The sequence below is a fragment of the Meles meles genome, chromosome 2, assembly GCF_922984935.1.
Source record: "Meles meles chromosome 2, mMelMel3.1 paternal haplotype, whole genome shotgun sequence".
NCBI lineage: Eukaryota > Metazoa > Chordata > Mammalia > Carnivora > Mustelidae > Meles > Meles meles.
This window is the reverse complement of record NC_060067.1, coordinates 8,893,984-8,918,733: the sequence shown is the minus strand read 5'-3', so window position 1 is coordinate 8,918,733 and position 24,750 is coordinate 8,893,984. Positions and strand designations below refer to the sequence as shown.

Genomic DNA, 24,750 nt, shown 5'->3' with positions numbered 1-24,750 from the left:
CCACCCTTTCCAGGGACTTCAAAATGTGCCCAGCACTGGAACCAGGGCTTTAACCATTTATTTGAATCTGTGGTAGTACATGTTTACCTTCCGTCCTGCCACTTGAGAACTTTGTCCGTGTCAACAGGCCTTCCCAGCAAATGAGATAGGTACCAAAGGTGCTTATTGATTACTGCGAGGCCTACATGGTATAATCTTGGAAAAACAACAAGCAGATTGACATGACTCATTTTAAAATCCAGTGTTCATTAATGAACGCTATCCAGTAACGATATGACTCATTGTCATGAATTTCTTCAACTTCATCAGGGTCATACTGGCCCAGAAAAAATATTCACCAGGAAAAGGTTAATTATTAATCATTGTTACTTGAAAAGAGTATAAAGAGGATTCCTCAATTCTTTGAGGTGATAGCGTACCTTCTTTAAACTTTCATCTGGAACGATGAAGACTCTTAGACCCATATGTTTTCTTGTTTTCTTCAGCTATGTTCAGTGTCAAACTCTTCAGAGAAGTTTACTAGCTGCAGGTAGGGAACCTATTTATAATCTACACATCCCCTGTGCCAGGACATAAGGCATAATGACTACTAAAATGTAGACTAAAATATAGGGAATGGCTTGTCTTCCTCAATGCTCATGTCTGTCAGCAGAGTCATTGGAAATTGCTAGAAACTGGTTTGTGGAAGGGATGCAGAAAGAGAGCTAATATATTGAGGCAACACACACAGGAAGATCTCACTTTAGCCTTATTTCCACTCTAGGTGAGGGAACGATACATTTCAAACTTGTGTTTGAAACTGGGTAAATGATTTTGGACAAAGCAACTGTGTTCATAGTCGCAGGAATAATACTATGAGCTACATTCATCCGTAACCATTTGGTGCTAGGTGCTGTGCTTGGTGCTACACTCGTATGTTTCCATTTAATCTGAACAACTATCCATCGTGGTGGAGTTTACTGATGTTTTCTAGGTAGAGAAACAAAAACTTTGAGAGCTTAAGCTGTTTTCCTAAGGCCACACTCAGAATCAGAGCTGGAAGTTGAACTCAGAGTAACTGACTCCAAAAACCTTTCCCTGTAACAGATATGATGATGGTTTCTTTATTTAACAGAAGCTGCTCAGCTCTTCAGAAGTGGTGGTTAGTATAAGAAGATACTGTTTTCAGTAGAGAACGTGTGTGTGTGTGTGTGTGTGTGTGTGTGTGTGTTAGTGTGTGTGTGTGTGTGTGTGTGTGTGGTGAGTGGAGGTGATAAGAGAGATAAAGTTGATGAGTAAACCCAAAATGGGTGAGATATTGTCTTTGTCAAATGAAGCCTGGCAAAGAGCTAATGTTTATATGTTTGCTCCCAATGCTTTATTACATGAATTACCCCTAATTTTCTTAGTATTCCTTGGATATGCTAGTAACTACTAATATAAAGAGTTAAATAACCAAATCATGTTAATTAATTCAGGTGTGTCAACATAAGTACGTGCAACTATTTGTGGGCTAAGGACAGATTTCAAGGACACGATATATTTGAACCAAGAAAGTCATTCACAGAATGCAGTTGAAACACAAGTGAAGATATAATCTGGCAATTCATTTTAATTTTTGATGGTAAATAAAATAGGTCTGGAAATTTATAAGTGAATAAATATGGATTACAAAATTATAAAGGGAGATACCAAGTTTGAAAATATCCTCTCATGCAAACAAAATATCGTTTTTTTTTTTTCAGCCTTGCGCCACATTCATAGCCAGAATTACCTGCAGGAGAACTTAAGAGACATGTGAGTTCTGTTATCAATATTCTCTTCTCCGAAATTTGAAATCACAATCATTTTGGAAGGGAGAGGGGGCAGTGATCTAACGATGGTGGAGGAAGAGTTTGATTTCACCTTTAACCTCTCACAAGTGTTATGTTTCAGCACCAGCATCATGGTGGCTCAGTTTCTCCAGAAATTAACTTTTGAAGAAGTACAAAGCGTCGTCGAAGAAGTGGTAGATCTTGCAGGCAAGTGCAAAATCCTCAAGGCACACGAGTCACCATCAGAATGCTCTCGCCGGTTGGTAGGGAACCATGTTTTGTCTTCCTCTCTCTTTTTTTTAAACTAAAATTCCAACCAAAACGTGTTGTTATGAAGTGGGATGTTGAAGAATTAGGTAGAGGACTTTAAGGCAACAATACGGACATCAGTCACACTCAAAATACAATCTTTGTAAGTTTATAAGCCCAAATTCTTCATTTCATCTCTGGGAGATCAGACTCAGAGAACCAAATGCTCAAGAGAACGGATTACAACCTAGAGGCCAATTTGTTCATTTTAGTTGGTTGCTCTGCCTCTCCCGCTGGAATACCACTGTCTGGCATGCTCATATAAAGGTTCCTGGAAACCAAAATACTAATTTTAAAATGTTTCTAAGAGTATATGAAACAGAAGAAAGAAGTGAATATTATTATGGGCTCTTTACCTAGTTAGTAGAAAATCTTGGGGATTACTTCTGTCTCATAAAGTATGTGTATCTTACGATGAACAAATTATTCATGAACACTAACATATTTGTGCAATCTACACATTTTTTGGATCACTTATCTCATACCAAACATTTTAAACTACAAATCAGTAGTTTTCTTCTTTATTGGTAAGTTTATCATTATTACTACTATTCCCTCTTCTTAGGGCTAAAATCTACCTATCTTTTACTAGACTCATAGTAGACATAGGAAAACCATCAGTCTAATTAGAAACACATTTTATTTAATTTTTAAAGATATATTTATTTGAGAGAGAGAGAGAGAGTGGGGGGGGATGGGGCAGAGGTAGAAGGAGACAGACTCCTCTAGCAGATTCCCTAGCTGAGTGTGGAGTCTCATGTGGGGCTCCATCCCAGGATCCTGAGGTCATGACCTGAGCCAAAATCCAGAGTCAGATGTTTTAACTGACTGCACCACTCAGATGTTCCTAGAAACAGATTGGAAATGAAGTGCTTCTGCCAATCACGAGTCTTAGTTATAGTGACCCCTTCTTATTTCTACCTCAAATGATGGTTTTTTTCCTGCCTTTATTCCCTAAATCTGGACATGTATTTTATTTGAGGTTTACCGCATCCCACACACTTACTGCCACTCCAAGGTATTTGAAAACTAACTGAGTTATTACATTTTCATTTGAACATTTGACACTGAATATACACTGCCTTAGAGTTCAGTTCTTAAAATAACTTCCTATGGAAACCAAACTAAAAACAAATAGGAAGCCAGAAAATTAAACTTCATTTATTTCTTGGTGGATCGTTACCAAAAAAACCTTGATTTCGTTAGGCTCTGGAATTTTGGCTTATGTTTACTGCCTCTCAACAACTGTATGAAAATGAATTTGAAATCACAATTATTTTGGAAAGGAGAGAACGATAAATTCCATTTGGTCCATGTCTAGCATGTGGGAATTTAGACTTAAAAACCTAAAAAACTTTTGCTCAAAAGAACGAGGTCCAGAGATTATTAAATACAGACTGTAAGAGCATGTCCTCAGTGACTTTTTCTTGATAATAATTCTTTAACTTTCCTAGGAAAGTAGATCACACGTGCTCCCCCTTTAAAGTATTATTTCCTCCTGCAGATGACTACCTTCCTAGAGCACATTTGTAATAACCAAGGAAAGACTGACAAACAGGAGTTTTCTGACTGTTGCAATATAAATAACAAAGCAAGACTCAAGTGCTTCCTATTATACAAAAAAGATGATGCAGGTTTCAGTGATATGTTCCAAATTCCAAATCCTGAGCAGATCTGTGAGATGGATGAAGAGAATCAAGTGTCAGTGAAGGAGAGGTAAGTCATTTCTCCTTGCCATAGGCTCTGCAGAAGAGTGTTTTCCAATTTTGAAGACAGATCTTTTCTTTATATATGGGTCTCTGAGAACACAATGCTTTATTACATGAATTGAGGTAAAAATCCGAGCTACAATATATATTTTGCTCCCTCAGAACGACAGTTACAATCTCAGTGAACCTGACAGGACATGGAAATGTCTATGTGTAGAAACATTAAAAGTGACTAGGACAGGGGCTCCTGGGTGGCTCCGTGGGTTAAAGCCTCTGCTTTCGGCTCGGGTCATGGTCTCTGTGTCCTGGGATCGAGCCCCGCATCGGGCTCTCTGCTCAGCAGGGAGCCTGCTTCCTCCTCTCCCTCTCTGCCTGCCTCTCTGCCTACTTGTGATCTCTCTCTGTCAAATAAATAAATAAAATCTTTGAAAAAAGAAGAAAAAAAAGAAAAAAGTGACTAGGACAAAAAAATTTAAAAAATAAACTTAAAAAATGACTAGGACAGTGTTAAGGACCCATCTCCTTAATGGTAAGATTAGTCAGACCAGCAGCAAATGCTGTTGAAAGGTTCAGCAAGTAAGCAGAGCATAATGAACAGAGTATCGGGGACAGAGATCAGGGAGGCTGTGACAGGGGTGGCGTTTGGGAGACTCATCAAGGGATAGCAGAGAAGGTATCCAATAGGGCATGGAGAGTCTGTCATTGAGAACACAGGAAGAGGTAACAACTGCAGATTCAACAGAGATGAGTTTTCTGCTCATAAATTCTGATCCTATAATTCCCATCTGGAGTGGATAGCATTATAGCAAGTGGGTAGGCAAGCTTCTGTTTTGTTTTCCTGGGGAGCACAGAGGTTTATTTGTAAAGAGGTGCGAGTAAGTGGCTTAGGTTTAGAGGCAGGAAACCAATGCCTAGAGAGGTAGAAATGATAAGAGGAACAAAAAGCTTCAGTTCTCAAGAAATGCAATTCTAGCCATCTTATCAAGGCAGGCTCAGACAATGGGGATAAGGCAAAGATCTGATTGCTGGTTCTAGAGGGCAAGGAGCATGGTAGTGATTTGATTTCAAGTTTTAGACATGAAACTTTAACCCAGAGATGAGTGAACAGAGAGGGTGACTTGATGCTGAATATGTAAACTCCTTTCATTTACCTATGTGGGGGCAGAATTGCCCCAGATCTTATTGGGCCTTCAAGAGGGGCAGAATTGCCCCAGACCTTATTGGGCCTTCAAGAGGAAATTAATTGGACCTTGCCACTTACGTAGAAAGGACTGGGTTACCTGCTAGCACAGTCGGTTAAGTGTCCAACTCTTGGTTTCAGCTCAGGTCATGATCTCAGGGTCTGGAGATCAAGCCCAGTGTTGGGTTCTGCGGTCAGAGTGGAGTCTGCTTAAGACTCTCTGCCCCTCCCCACTGCTTGTGCATGCATGCATGTGTGTGTGTGCGTGCACACGTGCGTGCTCTCTCCCTTTCTCTCTCTCTCAAATAAATAAATAAATCTTAAAAAAAAAAAAAAGAAAAAGAAGAGAGGACTAAGGGATGGGAATTGGCATGTTCCAACTTGCCTGACATCAGGGGCAACCAAATGGAAATGGAAATAGGATCCAGCTACCTATTAGCTATATTGCTGCTCTAAGGGAGAATTATAAAATCAGGTTTGGATTGAGCATTCAGAGATTATAAAATCGAACCAATACTCAGGCAGTGAATCTAATCTCTTCTGGAATATTTACAATGAAGTCACTATTAGGGAGTTATTTTAAATGTTAATCTCAACTTACATGCAGACAACTATATATATTCAGAGGAAAAATAATTTTCTCATTACTTGTCTCATGATTATAAGACAACAACTTCATTTAATTCTCAACCAAGGAAACAGTAACATATATCAGAGCTGGGAGGAGAGGTCAGCTCTTTCAGATGTTTCAAAAGGAAGCATAGTCTACAAATACATAAAACCATAGTTACTGGGGTGCCTGAGTGGCTCAGTGGGTTAAAGCCTCTGCCTTCTGCTCAGGTCATGATCCCAGGGTCCTGGGATCGAGCCCCGCATCGGGCTCTCTGCTTGGCGGGAAGACTGCCTCCCCCTTTATCTCTGCCTGCCTCTCGCCTACTTGTGATCCCTGTCTGTCAAATAAATAAATAAAATCTTAAGAAAAAAACATAGTTACTGTACCTTTGGATTATCTAAGGAATCTTCAATAGCAGTTTTAATTATTGTAAGCTTCTATTGTATGTCTGACTATAGAACCTGACTTTCAATCAAGCATGACCCTATGTTACCTTACAATAGGGACAATCCATTTTTTAAATGGCTCTAATTATCAGAAAGCTTTTCCTTATACAAAGTTAAACTTTCAAGATTTGAAATTAGATTGGCTCATATTGAATATCTTCTAAGGGAACTGTTACTGTGGCACAAAAATGAACTCTTTTTTTTTTTTTTCCCTTTTTATTTATTTTTTCAGCGTAACAGTATTCATTCTTTTTGCACAACACCCAGTGCTCCATGCAAAACGTGCCCTCCCCATCACCCACCACCTGTTCCCCCAACCTCCCACCCCTGACCCTTCAAAACCCTCAGGTTGTTTTTCAGAGTCCATAGTCTCTTATGGTTCGCCTCCCCTCCCCAATGTCCATAGCCCGCTCCCCCTCTCCCAATCCCACCTCCCCCCAGCAACCCCCAGTTTGTTTTGTGAGAACCTAGATGTCCATCAACAGATGAATGGATAAAGAAGATGTGGTATATATACACAATGGAATACTATGCAGCCATCAAAAGAAATGAAATCATGCCATTTGAGACGACGTGGATGGAACTAGAGCGTATCATGCTTAGTGAAATAAGTCAATCGGAGAAAGACAACTATCATATGATCTCCCTGATATGAGGACATGGAGAAGCAACATGGGGGGGTAGGGGGATAGGAGAAGAGTAAATGAAACAAGATGGGATTGGGAGGGAGACAAACCATAAATGACTCTTAATCTCACAAAACAAACTGGGGGTTGCTGGGGGGAGGTGGGATTGGGAGAGGGGGAGCGGGCTATGGACATTGGGGAGGGGAGGCGAACCATAAGAGACTATGGACTCTGAAAAACAACCTGAGGGTTTTGAAGGGTCAGGGGTGGGAGGTTGGGGCAACCTGAGGGTTTTGAAGGGTCAGGGGTGGGAGGTTGGGGGAACAGGTGGTGGGTAATGGGGAGGGCACGTTTTTCATGGAGCACTGGGTGTTGTGCAAAAAGAATGAATACTGTTACACTGAAAAAATAAATAAAATAAAAAAAAAAAAGAATCTTGCCTTATGTTGGGAGGCAGGTCTATGTTGATAGTATCAGTTCTGCTGTTCTGTTCTGTTTCTACAAGTTGGGCTTGAGAAACTCTGCAGATAAAATCCTACTGACTAAACTTCCAGGGGTTTGGGCCTCTTGATGAGAATGAAGAGGGGCTTTTTTGGGGAAGCACAGACCTACTTTTCTAAGTCTTGTTAATGAATGATGTTCAGTTCCATTATTTGATCTGTTCTTCTCCCTCCATCAATTGTGGATGATTTTTTCCTTTATAGGTTTTAATTGAAAAATTTCTTTTTCCCATTCTATCTTATTCCTTTATAGGTTTTTAAAAAGCAAAAGTAATAATCCCAGAATAAGCGAACTTTAGTGTGATAGCAAATAACCTCTAATTTAAGCAGCTCAATATAACAAAAGGTTTTTGTTTTTTTTTCTCCCCCTCCTGCTATCTGTCCAGCGTAGATTGTAGTATAGGAGGTCTCCTTATCATAGTCACTTAGGGACTTAGGTTGACAAAGACACCATCTCAACCCTTGCTTCTTTGATTACTATGGCAAGGGAAGGGGACACTAGTAAATCATGCACTGCTTCTTAAGCTTGTTTAGAAACAACATTCATCATATCTTCTCATACATCATTAACCAGCAAGTCACACTGCCGTACCTCACCTCCAGGGGGTTGGTGTGTGGGGTGCGAATGTGCGATCCTAGCATTTGCCTGAAGGGAAGAGAGTTGGAAATCTCTGATAAACAACTCTAATGGCCACCTCAGTGGTCTGATCACCTCAGTGATCATCCACCCACAAGAAAAGATTTTGTACTTTTAACCGAAAGGAAATGTTACCACAGGATTGCTACACACCAGTTTTAGATAAGGTCTCTGTTAATGTTTGGTTAGTGCTTCAGGTCTCCTGCAAATCTCTTGTCTTTCGTTATGGCACCACCATTCCCTATCTGGTCAGAGAGCAGCAAGAAATACTCTTCTGATGAAGTCACATATGGGTATTGACCCCAGAAACTCTAGTCACCTTCGTGGACGGGATTTTCTCTTTTAGACTCTGTAGCGCTCAGGGATTTCTATTAAAATATTTTTAGCATTTCCTTGGCTATTCGTCATGAGATATAATTTAATTGTTCCAGGGAAGGCGATGGTAACAATTTTTCTTTTGAATTCAGTGGTTTCTGCACCTGTATCCTTCTCTGGGATCCCAAAAGGACTTGGAGTTAGGTCCCAAAGGAGCAGGCATACAGATATGTATTGTATGTATTGTCCAAGGAACAGGGGGGTGGGGGAAAGTTAAAACGTGAACCAAGTCCCTATTCTATCAATTCCTGCATTATCCTTTCAGTGTTGAAAACCTGATTTTCTGAGGTCACCATTTTTCTGGTAATATTGGCCTACTTTACAAATACTACATATTAAACTTGCATTAGGGACAGTACTGTGATCATTAGGATGGACTAAGCTATGCTGAGGTCGCAAGGAAATCCTAAATTTATGAATAAATCTTAAAATCCTAAATTTTGGCTGAATTCAGTAAAGATTTATTTCTTTTTCATATCATAGTCTAAATTGGGTCGTTCCCTTTGGCGACTCTTGAAGAGTCTGGCTCCTGGTTGAATCCTGGGCATGATTTTTTTTTTTTTTTCCAGGCCTGACAATAGGCAATTACGGATGACAGGCCTCCATGGGGCAAGCTGCCCTTCCTACAGCAGACTGGGCAAAACACATGTCAGCCTCTGAAGGAGCTTCAGTCAAGGGCTCAGTCCTTCCCTGATACCCATCATGTTTTCGTGCATAGCTTCTTTCCTAGCCCAGGAGCCTCCTTCCTAATTGGGGGAATTGAGGGAGAAACTTGGACGGACTTCTGTGCACTTTGGCTCAGCACTCAGGGCTTTCGCACTCCTGGCCTTTCCCCCTCTCCTTCCCCCTGCCTCAGGGTCCTTAAAACCACAGGAGCCTTTCATTTGGGATTCCCTCAGGAGGAAGCCATCCCTAAGTCTGTAGTGCTCTCCTGGCTCCTCAGCTGGTCAGGACCCTGGGGGGCAAGTGGGCAGGGGAGAGGGTGGGGAGCCGACACTCTCTCCAGTTTGACTTCTTGCTCATCTTATCCCAGTAAGTGACTAAAGTCTTGCGTGTTACTTTCATTTTGTTTTCGTTGGCTACTCTGACACTTGGCCTCTCATCGCTCTCTAACTGGCCTCAGCTCCTGACAATTCTCCTCCAGGGGTAACTCAAGATTGCAAGATGTTTCCATTTCTGTATTATCTGAAGCCTGTGTTTCCCAGGCCACTGTGAAACAGAAAAAGAGCAGGAACTGTGCAGAGACATTAATAGCCACACCTCAAAGTGGTGTGGAGGACATTCATTCAGGACATTTCATCATCCAGAACTCAGTTACATGTTCTCAACCTAATTGCAAGGGAGTCTGGAAAAGGAGTGTCCCTGTGCACGTAGGAAAAGAAAATGGGTTTCTGTGAGCCTTGAGCCAGTTTTTTCCTGTAATGTCATCTTGTTGAGTATTTTTGCATGTGGATCTGTGGGGTCTTTTGAGCAAGCTTTGCAAAAATAGGAGGAGATATGTATTATAAGTGAAAAGCAGACCTGATGTCTAGGCTCTATAAGTGTGAGGAATGAACGAACTAGAGAGGAAAAAAAAAGACAGAGGACTTAGTCTCAGACCAAAATATTGAGGGGCACATCTTGGAGGACAATGACAGAAGTTCTAGAGAGAACTTCTGGATGATCTTGAGAGATCATCCTCTCCCCTAATAGCTTCTAAATTTTATCCTCCTGCACCCGCTGCACAATTCTGCATTTACAATTTGGATTGGACGGCTTAACTTTCTTTCTTATGTAGAAAGGACAAGTTTTAGTTACTTTTTCTTTCCCCACCAGACTGGAAGTTATGGTTGTTCACTTCATGGGCATTCAGTGAACATCTGACCACACAGTGATCTGTTCAGAGTGACATGAACAGGCGATGTGTTTACGTATCATGCTACCCCATCTCTTTTACCATGAGATTCTAGGAGTTCAGGTCCACGAAACGGGATGAAGAAACGATGTTGGCACATGTTCTTGAATTCTAAATTACACAACTATCTATTTGCCAAATTACAGGTACATTTATGAAACGTCTCGAAAGCATCCGTTCTTATATGGACCCACAATTCTGACCGTGTCTGCTTGCTATGAAACAGCTATCCAGTCATGCTGTCAAGAAAGAAATAAAACTGAATGCTTCCAGATAAAGGTAAAATATTCATATGTCAACTGTTATTTAGAGTCTTGCTCTGCAGAGTGTGAACTGTGGACCAACAGCACAGGCATCATGAGGCAGCGCATTGGAAATGCAGAATCTGAAGTTCTTTTCTAGACCTACTAAATAAGACTTTATTGTAATGAGATACTGAGGCAATTCATGTTGTTACTATAATTTGAAAAGTATGATTTAGCATAGACATTACTTCATCATATATATCTAATATTCAAGTTATTATTGTTGCATATCAAAAACCCCAAAATTTATTAATTCAAGCCAACAACAATCATTCTCTCATGATTTCATCTCCCATGATCTGTGGGTCAGGAGCTCAGGAAGGGCTCATCTGGGCAGTTCTGGCTCATGCTCTTTCTTGTGGTTGCAATCAGACAATGGCTGGCTCTAGGACCCTGGGGGGCTGAAGCCCCTGGGGGCTAGATCAACATCACTTTCTTCTCATAGAATCTCAAGGCCTCTCCATGTGGTCTCTCTGCCTTGGCTAGCTTGGGCTTCCTCACAGCATGGTAGCTTCAGGGCAGCTGGATTGCTTACATGTGGCCAAAGTCTTCAAGAATGCGTATTCTAGTTGTATGGCCTTTTTATGAGCTAGCCTCAGAAGTTACTTCTGTCACAGGCTGTTGGTTGAAACACTATAAAACCACGGGGCACCTGGGTGGCTCAGTGGGTTAAAGCCTCTGCCTTCAGCTCAGGTCATGATCTCAGGGTCCTAGGATCGAGCCCCACATCAGGCCTCTGCTCAGCAGGGAGCCTGCTTCTCCCCTCTCTCTCTGCCTGTCTCTCTGCCTCCTTGTGATCTCTGTCTGTCAAATAAATAAATAAAATCTTAAAAAAAAAAAACACTATAAAACCTCACTGGTTGGAAAGGGTTAGTATATATACTGTGCTTCTTGATGGGAGATTGTTGAAGTCTCATCGTAAGACGAGCCCGGGATAGAAGCTATCGCTACAGCCGTCTTTGGAAAATACAGTCTATCACATTTAACTTTAACCATGTAGCCTTTTCTCTTTCACTGAAAAGGCATAAATCGTGATTAGTTCTATGATTAAAGTACTTTTCATGCATGTTCATTAAAGGTTTTAAATACCAAGATAAAATGACCATTTTTAGAGAGGGCACCAGATGAATTTTCCAAAGGTTTTCCTGAAATGAGTAGTAGTTTGATGATCATTTTGATGAATCTCTCAAGACTAAATGCAGAGCCACTTTATTCTTACTGTTTTCTTTGATCCTCTCAGTGCCGATTTATCTCATATTCTCCAAAACCCCTATTTCTCTATTCCTCCAAACCTATTTTTCCTATTGAGCTGCTCAGCATCTACCTTGTGTAAGAAATTAATGTATCTAAAAAGCTTCTGGCATATGCTCAGTACTCAATAATTATGGCTATTATCATTACAGACGTTATCATTATCATATATGTGTGTGTGTAGATATATAACCTCCCTCTCCTTTTGTCCCCTGGTGACTGCTTCAGAAGTCAATTCTGAATTCCTAAGCAGGAGAGTCTTTTTTTTTTTCCTTTTAGGTTTGTGTTAATTAAAAACAGAAAAACAAATGATCGTGCTGACTTACATCTCATTACTTCACACTTCTAAAGAATGAAACTTTTTGTGAAGGTTAAGCTTTTTTTTTAAAGTAACGTGTGCTTACTCTTTTAAGTTACAAAGTTTTCTGAATCTCAACCCTTCTCAGTGGAGAATTTCCCTTAATGTATAATATGCCCTTATAAAGTTAGCCAAGAGTTTTTCCCTCTCCTACCCCATTTTATGATCTCTACAGTATTGCTACTTCCAGGATGCCCATTCCTAACACTTCTTGCTTCTTTCTCAGAGAAAATGACATAACCAAGTGTGTAAAAATTGTGCCCATGATCAGAGAATGTGGGTTATGAGTTAAGTCTTCAGAGGCTCTTGAAGAAGTAGACAACTTGTTTGTACTAGATTTTAAATGAGTATGCTATAACAAAATCAGGATTAAAGTAATAATTATATTTATAATTAATTATAAAATAAAATTATTTATATTTAATAATAATTACTAAATTAAATTTTAATTATTGTGCTAGTTTTGTGGTTTGAATATTGCCTTTGTATATATTTTTTGGCTTATTCTTTTTTTTTTCATTTTATTTATTTTTTCAGCTTAACAGTATTCATTGTTTTTGCACAACACCCAGTGCTCCATGCAAAACGTGCCCTCCCCATTACCCACCACCTGTTCCCCCAACCTCCCACCCCTGACTCTTCAAAACCCTCAGGTTGTTTTCCAGAGTCCATAGTCTCTTATGGTTCGTTTTTTGGCTTATTCTTAAAAATAGCACTGTAAGGTACAATTAGCCAAAGTAAAAATAACCTATGGTCATTATGGAGTTTTAAGTCAAAATATAGAGCTGTTCTGAAATTTTAAAATATTACTAATATTCCCAGTACACAGAGATACCAATTTTAGTGTATTTCCTTTTATTCATTTTTCCATTCACAGATTTTATTTTGTATATTGTCGTGATCACACCGAATATAGAGTTTTGATTTGAGATTTAAACATACCTACTTTTTATTGGAAGTATACATCTTGTCAGAATTAATGTGTTATTATTTATTTCACCATCACTCTGCTGAGCATCTTATTTGTCTCCAAAATTTTACCATTGTAACAAAACATGCTTGTTCTTCTTTTTGCATAATTATGTTTTTATTTATGTAGAAGAATTTATTTGCAATAGTTCCCAAAGTAAAAATCCTGGGTTAAAAATTATGAATATATTGGAGGGAGGGTGACTTCATTAATGTATTTCGCAAAACTGGAGCATATATTGTAGATAAGATGCTATTTTATAAAACAAAGAAACAAACAAAACAAACCACATTGTACTTTTGCATTTGGTCTCTTTTAAATAAGAAATAAAGATTTTCTAATTTTAATTTAATTTAATTCTAATTTAATTGTTAAAAATAAACAATTTTTATTTTTCTTTCTTGTTTACTAATGACAAGGGTGACTTCTTCTGTTACAACCACATTTCTTTGATGAGTTGTTTTTCTAATTACAGCTAGAACCCATCAGAAAATACGTTAGAGAAATATCTTTGAGGCATCACCATTTGTGTGAAATTGGGATTAAGTTCAAGCACCAAGTAGCAAAAGCAGTGTAAGTTCCTGATTGAGATACGTGAACCTGTGGCTGTTGGGTCACCCCATTTGATCAAACTCATTTGAAAAATCATTTTTCTTTCATTTAGTAATATCTCTCAGTGCAAACCTGGTTCCTTTCTGCACACGGATGCTACTTGCCTGTTCAATAGGGCACACAGAGCTGGGCTTGAAACTGCACAATCCTCATCTCTACCCAATGTCTCCTGCCTCAGTTTCTTCTATCTGCTCAGATCCCTCATCTCTGCCTTAGTGCACAAAAGAGTCTGTACATGAATATGTAAGCACTTAATTGTTCCACATGACAAAGGTTGGCAGACCAAGTGTATTCTTTTCTCTGGGAGGATAGGAAAGGTTTTGGCTCCCGTGTTATGCAGAGCAGAAAAACCTAGTGGTGTTTTTTGGTAGGGATGGAAGAATGTGGAATGAGGAGAATTCGATGTTATTCAGTGTGCCTCTTTCCTGGCTCAGATTGTATTTCTGTCCAAGTTTACCTGTGAAGGGATGTATCCTTCCTTCTGTCACCTTCTTGCCCAGTCTGGGACAACACTGGGCTGGACAGAAGCTTCGTACTGTTTATAAGGCGCACCCATTTTCCCTATTGTCAGAGAAATTTGGGGGATGTTGTTTGGTTGTCAATGGGAGAAGCGAGGGAGACCCAAGACTCTTAGAATTATTGTCTTTATGATGAAGAATTTTACTTGGAGGGTCAGGTCAGATAAATTTTCAAATTACCCATTAAAACAACTCAGCTTCGTTAAGTGATCATTTCAATGGTGAAAAGTTTGAATATTTCGCATGATTATGAATTGAATGACATTTGTTTTGTGATTTCGATCTTTGTGTGGCTCTGAGTGTCATCGTTGAAGAAATAGGAGGCATTTGAAATATACTCTTTCTCCTACATCTGCAAATGCGTTTCTATTATTTTGGTTACCCAATGAACTAGAACTGATTTTAGAAAGGATTAAATTCAAAATTCAATTATTAAAAAAAGTATTTTTTTCTTTTCAGGGAATTGGTTCTGCTGACTAAAAAACTACCAGAAGGCAACTTCTCTGAAATTGCCAGGCTGGCCACGGATACTAAAAATCTACATCAGGCCTGTTGTGAAGGAGACGTCATCACATGTGTGCTCGGCAGGGTGAGAGCCTCTCCTTTCTTAAAACACACTTCAGCCTTGAAAAAACTTGCAATTTTTTTTTTTAAGATTTTATGTATTTGACAAAGGGGGGCAGCACAAGCAGGGGGAGGGGCAGAGGGAGAAGCAGACTCCCCGCTGAGCAGGGAGCCCAACATGGGGCTCAATTCCAGGAACCTGGGATCATGACCTCAGCTAAAGACAGATGCTTAGCCAGCTGAGCCACCCAGGTGTCCCCAAACTTGCAATTCTTAAAGAAAGGTGACCATGGTACATAATGAATCTAAAATAAATTCATGAGCATTTCTTAATCTTACCAGTAGAATAATCATTAATGTCTCCCCTTTTGTCTTGTCCCAGCTCAGGCAATGATTTTCTTCTTCCTCCTTCTCCCCTCCCTCCCCATTTTTCTCCCTCCATCCCTCCTTCTTTTCTTTCTTCCTTACTTATCCTGTCTTTCTTCACTTTATTCTGTTATTCTTTAATTTTTAGAGTTGACCTCTAATTTCCTTCCAAGTTTATATTTCACTCACCTTCGAATCCCAAGCAAGTCCCAAAACTGCAACCCAGACCCCCAGGCCACTTCAGCCTGGAGGGAAAAAAGAAGCATGACGACAGAGATGTGGGCCTGGGGTTTGGGGGCATGAACACCATAGAATTCACCTTCCCCTCATCCAAGTGTAAGTTCTCTAAATTCCAGAGAAGGAAAAATTGCAGCCGTCAAAAACCTGAGGAGGCTTTAGTAAATCACAGGTTACAAGTCATGTTCCTACCTATTCTGCAAGTTAGAAATTGAATAATTGTCATCATGATACGTAAAACCCAGGAATGAGGAAGGACTAGCATCATCATTTCATGGGGATGTCCATGACTCTCATGGACAGGAGCCCCCACCTTCAGCTATTTTAGTCCCATTCCATGGAAGATTAAGGGATATGAGTAAGTAGGGAATTAAAATAGAAAGTCATCACACAGACACTCAGTCTAGACGGATTCTACGTCCTCAACTATTGACTTTGCTGGAACAGAGTTGGGGTCAGACCGTGGCTCTTCTTTGGTCCCTCTTGTGGTTGTCAAGTCAGTGACACACTCAGCCCCACTGCTGAGAAGGGTGGGCACAGCCAGTGTCCCTTTCTACCTAGAGACGGACAATACAATGTTCTTGAGCTTCTCTCTGTATGGCAGGAATCCAAACTAGTGCTGGAAGGAACAGTCCCCTGTATACTTAGAAGAAGTCCTGGCTTTTCAGGACAGGCTATTAGAATGTTATTTGTGTGAAGATTAGGTAAACTTGGGGAAAAGTAAAGAGAAAATGGGGGCCTGACTGACTCAATCATAATTGAAACAAAACAAAGCAAAATCTCTAATATCCTTTAGCACATAAACAATATCTATGCCAAACCAGCAACTCCATTTACAATCCTACACCCTGTCAGGAACCCCAGAACAATCATTAATGATTTCATTGTGTTGGCTAGTATTCACAAACAATATAAAATAACTATAAATGGTTCTAGCATTCCTGTCTTGGTCCAGACTTTCATGGAAACAGGTTTAAAGTTGCTGACTTGAGAAAGATACCGCGTATGTGTTAAGAGATTTTTCATTCTTATTTTAGAGTTTTTTTAAAAAAGATTTTATTTATTTATTTGAGAGAGAGCGTGCACATGTGTGGGGTATAGAGGGAGAATCTCAATCAGACTCTATGGTGAGCACAGAGCCCAGTAAGTGGTTGGATCTCATGACCCTGAGATCATGAGCTGAGATGAAATCAAGAGTCTCACACTTAATCAACTGAGCCACCCGGGTGTCCTGAGGTGGTTTTGCTTTTAATTAGGATGGATTCTTAACATTAGTGAAAGTTCTTTTGTTTTCTTAGGATCACCATTTGACTTTCATATAACTTATTCATTGGTGAATCATATTAAAAGATTTCTTAATTTTTTTTTTTGTTTTTTTATTTTCAGCGTAACAGTGTTCATTGTTTTTACACCACACCTAGTGCTCCATGCAGTACGTGCCCTCCCTATTACCCACCACCTGGTTCCTCAACCTCCCACCCCCCCTGCCCCTTCAAAACCCTCTGGTTGTTTTTCAGAGTCCATAGTCTCTCATGGTTCATCTCCCCTTCCAATTTCCCTCAACTCCCTCTCCTCTCTATCTCCCCATGTCCTCCGTGTTCTTTGTTATGCTCCACAAATAAGTGAGACCATATGATACTTGACTCTCTCTGCTTGACTTTTTCGCTCAGCATAATCTCTTCCAGTCCCATCCATGTTGCTACAAAAGTTGGGTATTCATCCTTTCTGATGGAGGCATAATACTCCATTGTGTATATGGACCACATCTTCCTTATCCATTCATCCGTTGAAGGGCATCATGGTTCTATCCACAGTTTGGCGACCGTGGCCATTGCTGCAATAAACATTGGGGTACAGATGGCTCTTCTTTTCACTACATCTGTATCTTTGGGGTAAATACTCAGCAGTGCAATTGAAGGGTCATAGGGAAGCTCTATTTATTCTTAATTTCTTGAGGAATCTCCACACTGTTCTCCAAAGTGGCTGCACCAACTTGCATTCCCTGATGGCTAGTGATGATGAACATTTTTTCATGTGTCTGATAGCCATTTGTATGTCTTCATTGGAGAAGTGTCTGTTCATATCTTCTGCCCATTTTTTGATATGATTATCTGTTTTGTGTTGTTGAGTTTGAGGAGTTCTTTATAGATCCTGGATATCAACCTTTTGTCTGTACTGTCATTTGCAAATATCTTCTCCCATTCCGTGGGTTGCCTCTTTGTTTTGTTGACTGTTTCCTTTGCTGTGCAGAAGCTTTTGATCTTGATGAAGTCCCAAAAGTTCATTTTCGCTTTTGTTTCCTTGGCCTTTGGAGACATATCTTGAAAGAAGTTGCTGTGGCTGATATCAAAGAGGTTACTGCCTATGTTCTCCTCTAGGATTCTGATGGATTCCTGTCTCACGTTGAGGTCTTTTATCCATTTCGAGTTTATCTTTGTGTACGGTGTAAGAGAATGGTCGAGTTTCATTCTTCTACACATCGCTGTCCAGTTTTCCCAGCACCATTTATTGAAGAGACTGTCTTTTTTCCATTGAATATTTTTTCCTCTTTTGTCGAAGATTATTTCACCATAGAGTTGAGGGTCCATATCTGGGCTCTCCACTCTGTTCCACTGGTCAACGTGTCTGTTTTTATGCCAGTACCACGCTGCCTTGGTGATCACAGCTTTGTGTAAAGCTTGAAATCGGGTAACGTGATGCCGCCAGTTTTGTTTTTGTTCTTCAACATTTCCTTAGCAATTCGGGGTCTCTTCTGATTCCATACAATTTTAGGATTATTTGCTCCAGCTCTTTGAAAAATACTGGTGGAATTTTGATTGGAATGGCGTTAAAAGTATAGATTGCTCTAGGCAGTATAGACATTTTAACAATGTTTATTCTTCTAATCCAAGAGCATGGAATGGTCTTGTGAAAGCCCAAATTAATAAAATTATGAATGAAAAGGGAGAGATCACAACTAACACCAAGGAAATAGAAACAATCATCAGAAATTATTACCAACAGTTATATGCCAATAAGCTAAGCAATCGAGATAAAATGGATGCATTCCTGGAAAACTATAAACTCCCAAAATTGAACCAGGAAGAAATTGACAACCTGAATAGACCAATATCTAGTAGTGAGATTGAAACAGTGATCAAAAACCTCCCAAAAAACAAGAGCCCAGGACCTGATGGATTCCCTGGGGAATTCTACCAAACTTTCAAAGAAGAAATAACACCAATTCTCCTGAAGCTGTTCCAAAAAATTGAAGCAGAAGGAAAACTTCCAGACTCTTTTTATGAAGCCAGCATTATCCTGATCCCCAAACCAGGCAAAGACCCTACCAAAAAGGAGAATTTCAGGCCAATATCACTGATGAATATGGATGCAAAGATTCTCAACAAGATCCTAGCAAACAGGATCCAACAGCACATTAAAAAGATTATCCACCATAACCAGGTGGGATTCATCCCTGGGTTACAAGGTTGGTTCAACATTCGCAAATCAATCAATGTAATAGAACATATCAATAAGAGAAGAGAGAAGAACCACATGGTCCTCTCAATTGATGCAGAAAAAGCATATGACAAAATCCAGCATCCGTTCCTGATTAAAACGCTTCAAAGTATAGGGATAGAGGGAACATTCCTGAACTTCATAAAATCTATCTATGAAAAACCCACAGCAAATATCATCCTCAATGGGAAAAAGCTTGCATCCTTCCCATTGAGATCAGGAACACGACAAGGATGCCCACTCTCACCACTCTTGTTCAACATAGTATTAGAAGTCCTAGCAATGGCAATCAGACAACAAAGAGAAATAAAATGTATCCAAATTGGCAAGGAAGAAGTCATACTCTCTCTCTTTGCAGATGACATGATTCTTTATATGGAAAACCCCAAGGACTCTACCCCCAAACTACTAGAACTCATACAGCAATTCAGTAACGTGGCAGGATACAAAGACAATGTACAGAAATCAGTGGCTTTCTTATACACTAACAATGAAAATACAGAAAGGGAAATTAGAGAATCGATTCCATTTACTATAGCACCAAGAACCATAAGATACCTGGGAATAAACTTAACCAAAGAGGTAAAGGACCTGTACTCGAGGAACTACAGAACACTCATGAAAGAAATTGAAGAAGACACAAAAAGATTTCTTAATTTTTAACCATCTTTAGACTGCTTACACCCGTCTCATTTTGCTGTATTTCTGGATTTTATATATACATAATTTTCAAATTTTTGCATTTGTGTTTACATGAACTTTCAGGTTTTGCTATTCAGTTATTCTACCTTCCAAAAATTGCACTGTTTTTCCTTTCAAAATCTCTGAGATAATCTAATAGTATTGAGAATGGCCTGTTTTGTGAAGGTTTGAAAGAACTTGTCCATGAAACTGGAGCAGGGATTGAGACATAAACCAGTGTGAGAGTTTCCCATTTCTTTTGCTATAAATTTATTTTGACATTTTTCAGTCCATCCTCACTACTTATTAATTCAGTGTTTGTGAATTCACCTGTTTGCTAACATTTATCCGTAACCCCCAAGTCAATCTCATGGCACTTTGGGGGTTGCCTGCAGACTTGGGCATGCTCAGAACAGTGGAGAATTTGGGTTGCTTGACACCCATATTCCCAGTTGGAAAGGGACACGACAAGGCTCTGCCTTCTTGTTTGAGCTCTCGTACTGTAAATAAGTATCCTTTCTGCAGTGTGGTGCCACGTTTTCCACATGTTTGTGTTTTTTTATTGGTGAGTTAGCTGTTTGAAATGGCTCCAAGCATAGTGCTAGGGGGACATCTGGGGTTCCTAAACACAGAAAAGCCATGATATGCTTTATGGAGAAAATAATGTGTTAGACGTATTAGTTCAACATTAATAAATCAATAATATATATTAAATAAGGGGTCTTTTAAAAGAAACACACATAGCACAAGGTTAGGTCTTGATCTGTTGATGACAAAAATGTGACCAGAAACTTGTAAGTAACTAATCTTGGATTCCCCTAGGGCTATGAGTCAGTATTCACAAATTCAGTGAATTTATAACTATTGTGACTAATGGCATTAACTGCACCATTTTTTGGTCAGATTTTATAATACACATTTTTAAAATAAAGTCTCCTTTATCAGCATTTTCTCATTTAGGTATTGAGTTCTAAATAATAATATTATTATTTGATAATTAAAAACATCAAGTATGTAATTATGCTTCCTTTTCTCCATGTATTTGCATGTTCTCCTTTATTTAATTAGCCTTGGAAAGATCCTATTTAATGTCTTGGTCTTCTCTAAGGCAAAGTTCTTGGATTTATTTATTAATTCTACTAGGTTTCTGCTTTCAGTTTTATTAGTTCTCTCAAGTTTGTTTAACTGGTTTTTGTTGTTGTTGTTGTTATAAACATAATTGTTTAGTGGACATCCATGAATTTGATACCCAACACAAGGACTAAAACATTCCCAGTCATTTGTATTATAATTGTAAATTTCCATTATTGTTCATGCTTTCTGTTCAGCTGTTTTTATTTCAGTTGCTTGGGTTGACTTCTTAGCTTTTTGTACTATTTCTTTTTTAATAACGTTGTTAACCAGAATAGTTTCAGTTGAACTATCATTTCTTTAATACACTGTATTCTACTGTTTACTTATTTATTCATTAAAAAAGTTTTAATTCCTGTATAGTTAAAAGTTAGTTAACAGTGTTACATTCATTTCAGGTGTTCAATGTACTGATACAGCAATTCTGTGCATTGCTCAGTGATCATCATGATAAGCGCATCCTTTCTACTGTTTATTTTTCATATTGGTTTAATTCTCTTATTATTAGAGTATTCCTCCTAATGCTTTGAGGAATGGTGTGTGGATTATATGCCTTTGAACTGTGTGTCCTGGAAGGTTTCTTAAACACTTATCGGTGCTTATATCATTCCATGATGCTTCACAATATCACACCCAATTCAAGAAGCACATAATCTTTATAATAGATGTCAATTTTTAATACTAAATGTAAAAATTAATAGGGCTTATCAGTCTGTTATATCATTCAGTCAACATCACTCAATTTTATGTTGTAGGGTTCTCTTTTTTGACTTCCAGGCACTATTAGACCAACATTCTGGGGTTGTATAATAATAGTTATAGTGTAAAACGTAAAAATGATTTCTATGTGTCAGCCACTAATTCTAAGCATTTCGCTTTTATTCAAGAAATAATTTTATAGTACTTAAGCTGGGCCAGGCTCTTTTCTTTGTTCCTAATAATTATTAATATGCTTTGTTCCCACAACCTTAGGAAGTATTACTTTAACCCCATGTTAGAGATGAGGAAAATCGAGGCATCAAGAGACAAAGCAGCTTGCCTAGGTCACAAAGTTGGGAAGTAGCGAAGTCGAGATTAGAACTCAAGAAGTCTGACTTCAGAGCCAAAGCTGTCAACCGCTGCACTGATTTCTTTTTCCAGTGGTGATGGCCAAGGTGTGTCTAGAAGATGATAGTGGTGGGAGAAGTTTTCCTCTGCTTGGGGTATCTGTCTTCTCACAATTTCTTTCATCAATTTTCTTCCCGTCTTCTACTACCCTTTAAAAATTGATATTCCCAATTGATCTGTTCTTGGCCTTTTCCTTTTTTATTTTACACATATACTCTGAGATGAATGGCCTTCGGTTTCAGGAGTAGAATTCAGTGGGTCATCACGTACGCTCATCACAAGTGCCTTCTTTAATCACCCATCACCCTTCTAGCCCATTCTCCACCATCTCCCCTCCATAACCCTCAAAATGAAGTTTGTTTTATGGTTTGCCTCTCTTTTCCCCCGCTCTGTTAATCTGTTTCATTTCTTAAATTCCACACATGAGTGAAATCATGTGGTACCTGTCTTTCTCTGACTGACTTATTTCTTTTAGCATAATACCCTCTAGCTCCATCCATGTCGTTACAAATGGCAAAATGTCATTCTTTTGATGGCTGGGTAATATTCCATTACATATATACCACCTTCTCTTTATGCATTCTTCAGTCAGTGGACACTGGGCTGCTTCCACAGCTTGGCTGTAGTAAATACTGCTACTGTGAATGTTGGGGTGCATGAGCCCCTTTGAGTTAGTATTTTTGTATTCTTTGGGTAAATACATAGAAGTGCACTTGCTGGATTGTAGGGTGGTGCTATTTTTAACTTTCTTAAGAAGCTCCACATTGTTTTCCAGAGTAAGCCCCATTCACCATTTCTCAACTACAGTTTCTCAGTAACCCCCAAATATCCTATATACCATTTCCTCAAATACGTCATATAATCTCACTTCCAGGATTTTCTTATATATATAAAGATGAATAATTTTGGAACGTTCCTCTTCATTAGTTTCCAAGTAACTTTTATTTGTCCTTCAGGACTACATTGTTTAATATCTTCACTCCGACCTCCAGCCACCCTGGATTGCCGATCTTTTTTCTTCCGAAGCATTGCATATGCACTTCTCCTACAACTTCTGTTATACTGCATTACAATCATTAATTATTTTATTCTCCAATTAGATTGTGAGTTTCTTAAGTGTAGAGATTAACTTTTTCACACACATGTAATTATTTTTGTATGTGTGTATAAGTAAATATGTTAAATATGTAAGCATAATAGTAATATCATAGCAATATTTGTGGTAAAAGACAAAGAAAAATGTTTTCCACACTGGAATCCTAACACAGTAACAACAATAGCAGGACAATAAAACTCTGCATTATATCTTGTGGGGCTAACCATGGAAACAATACTATAGTCTGTCTCCCCTTCTGTTCCTTAAGAGATGAGAAAAGAGCTTGTGACCCTTGAGTGAGGTCAAATAAAGAAGCCTTCTTTATTAGAGCGAGTCACTAGATACATGACGTTTTTGGTCTCTCACTCAGTTTGCCAAAGATAAAGCATTAGAAGATGTCAAGTTTTTCTCTGGTTTTCTGGTAATAACAATAAAAATCAACAAGTTCAGAATGAAGTCATCAAAAACCAAACTCCTTTTGCTGTTTTGTAGAACCAGCTTATGAACTATACCTGCTCCAAACAGTTGAGCCTCTCCAGCAAAATCAGTCCGTGCTGTGCACAGCCCGCGCCATTTCGAGGGGAGTGCGTGGTCAGCTCAGAAAATGAGCAGAAGCCTCATCTTGCATCTTTGCCACTCGGCAGATTTACGGAAGATCGATCTGTGTGTGAACAATTCTCCCACAAGCCAGATGATTTCCTGCAAGAGTAATACAGATTTTTGTAAAATCTTCACAATGGAATACTATATTTATGGATTTTGGGGAAGGGTTGTAGACTTGAATGGTGACAGAGGGTAGCCCATAATGTAAATGGTGACCGAGATGGTTCAAGAGGAGATGCTTGGTGGAGTCGAAGGTGGCAGCTACTTTCACTGCTCCAGCTGCTGGTTAGCATATGGGAATGCAGGCTTGGGCTGGTTGGGTCTACTGCATTTTTATTTTATTTTATTTTTAAATTTAAATTCAATTAATTAACATATAAACGTACTATTAGTTTCAGAGGTAGAGGTCAGGGTTCATCAGTCTTCTATAACACCCAGGGCTCATCACATCACGTGTCCTCCTTAATGTCCTCACCCAACTAACCCATCCCCCCACTCCCCTCCCCTCCAGCAACCCTCAGTGTGTTTCCTATGATTAAGAGTCTCTTATGGTTTGTCTCCTCTCTGATTTCATCTTAGAGATTATTTTTCTCTCTTTTCTCCTATGATCCTCTGTTTTTGTTTTTGTTTTTTTAAATTCCACATAGGAATGAGATCTATGATAATTGTCTTTCTCTGATTGGCTTATTTCGCTTAGAATAATACCTGCTCGTTCCATCCATGTTGTTGCAAATGACAAGTAGTATTTGATTGTGTGTGTGTGTGTGTGTGTGTGTGTGTGTATCACATATATATCCATTCATCTGTCAATGGACGGCTGGGCTCTTTCCACAGTTTGGCTATTGTGGACATTGATGCTGTAAGCATTGGGGTGCAGGTTCCCCTTTGGGTCACTATGTTTGTATGCTTGGAGTAAATACTTAGTAGTGCAATTGCTGGGTCATAGTGTCTACTGCATTTTTTAAAAAGATTTTATTTATTTATTTGAGGGAGAGACAGTAAGAGAGAGCATGAAAGGGGTGGTCAGAGGGTGAAGCAGACTCCTCTATGAGCTGGGAGCCTGATGTGGGACTCAATCCCTGGACTCTGGGATCATGACCTGAGCTGAAGGCAATTGCTTAACCAACTGCGCCACCCAGGTGCCCGGGTTTACTGAATTTTGAAAGAAGCTGGAAGCTGTGTGATTTTGAAGTGTTAAAAACTAATACAGAATTTTAAAAAACACAGCCAGGATCAAGTGTTTGCAAACTTTGCTCTAAGGTATTCATCCCTAAGGAGGGCTTCAGATTGGTAGACCTGGTGAACGCTTCTATTCTAATTAATCTAATACCTATTACCAAAGCCTTGGTGTAGCATTTAAAGATTAGAGAG

General features: G+C 39.2%; 1 protein-coding gene across 2 annotated transcripts in view; it reads left to right on the top strand.

Moving 5' to 3' along the window:
• Window positions 1-430: 430 nt before the first annotated feature.
• Window positions 431-24,750, top strand: part of LOC123937588 (alpha-fetoprotein-like) — a 48,369-nt gene continuing 24,049 nt past the window's right edge. For both annotated transcript variants that reach the window (XM_045998547.1, XM_045998546.1), the window contains exons 1-8: window positions 431-529; window positions 1,725-1,776; window positions 1,915-2,056; window positions 3,607-3,818; window positions 10,229-10,361; window positions 13,442-13,539; window positions 14,556-14,685; window positions 23,269-23,483. In XM_045998547.1, the coding sequence (XP_045854503.1) occupies window positions 445-529; window positions 1,725-1,776; window positions 1,915-2,056; window positions 3,607-3,818; window positions 10,229-10,361; window positions 13,442-13,539; window positions 14,556-14,685; window positions 23,269-23,483 (1,067 nt within the window). In that variant the 5' untranslated portion in view covers window positions 431-444. The remainder of the gene's footprint in view (window positions 530-1,724; window positions 1,777-1,914; window positions 2,057-3,606; window positions 3,819-10,228; window positions 10,362-13,441; window positions 13,540-14,555; window positions 14,686-23,268; window positions 23,484-24,750) is intronic.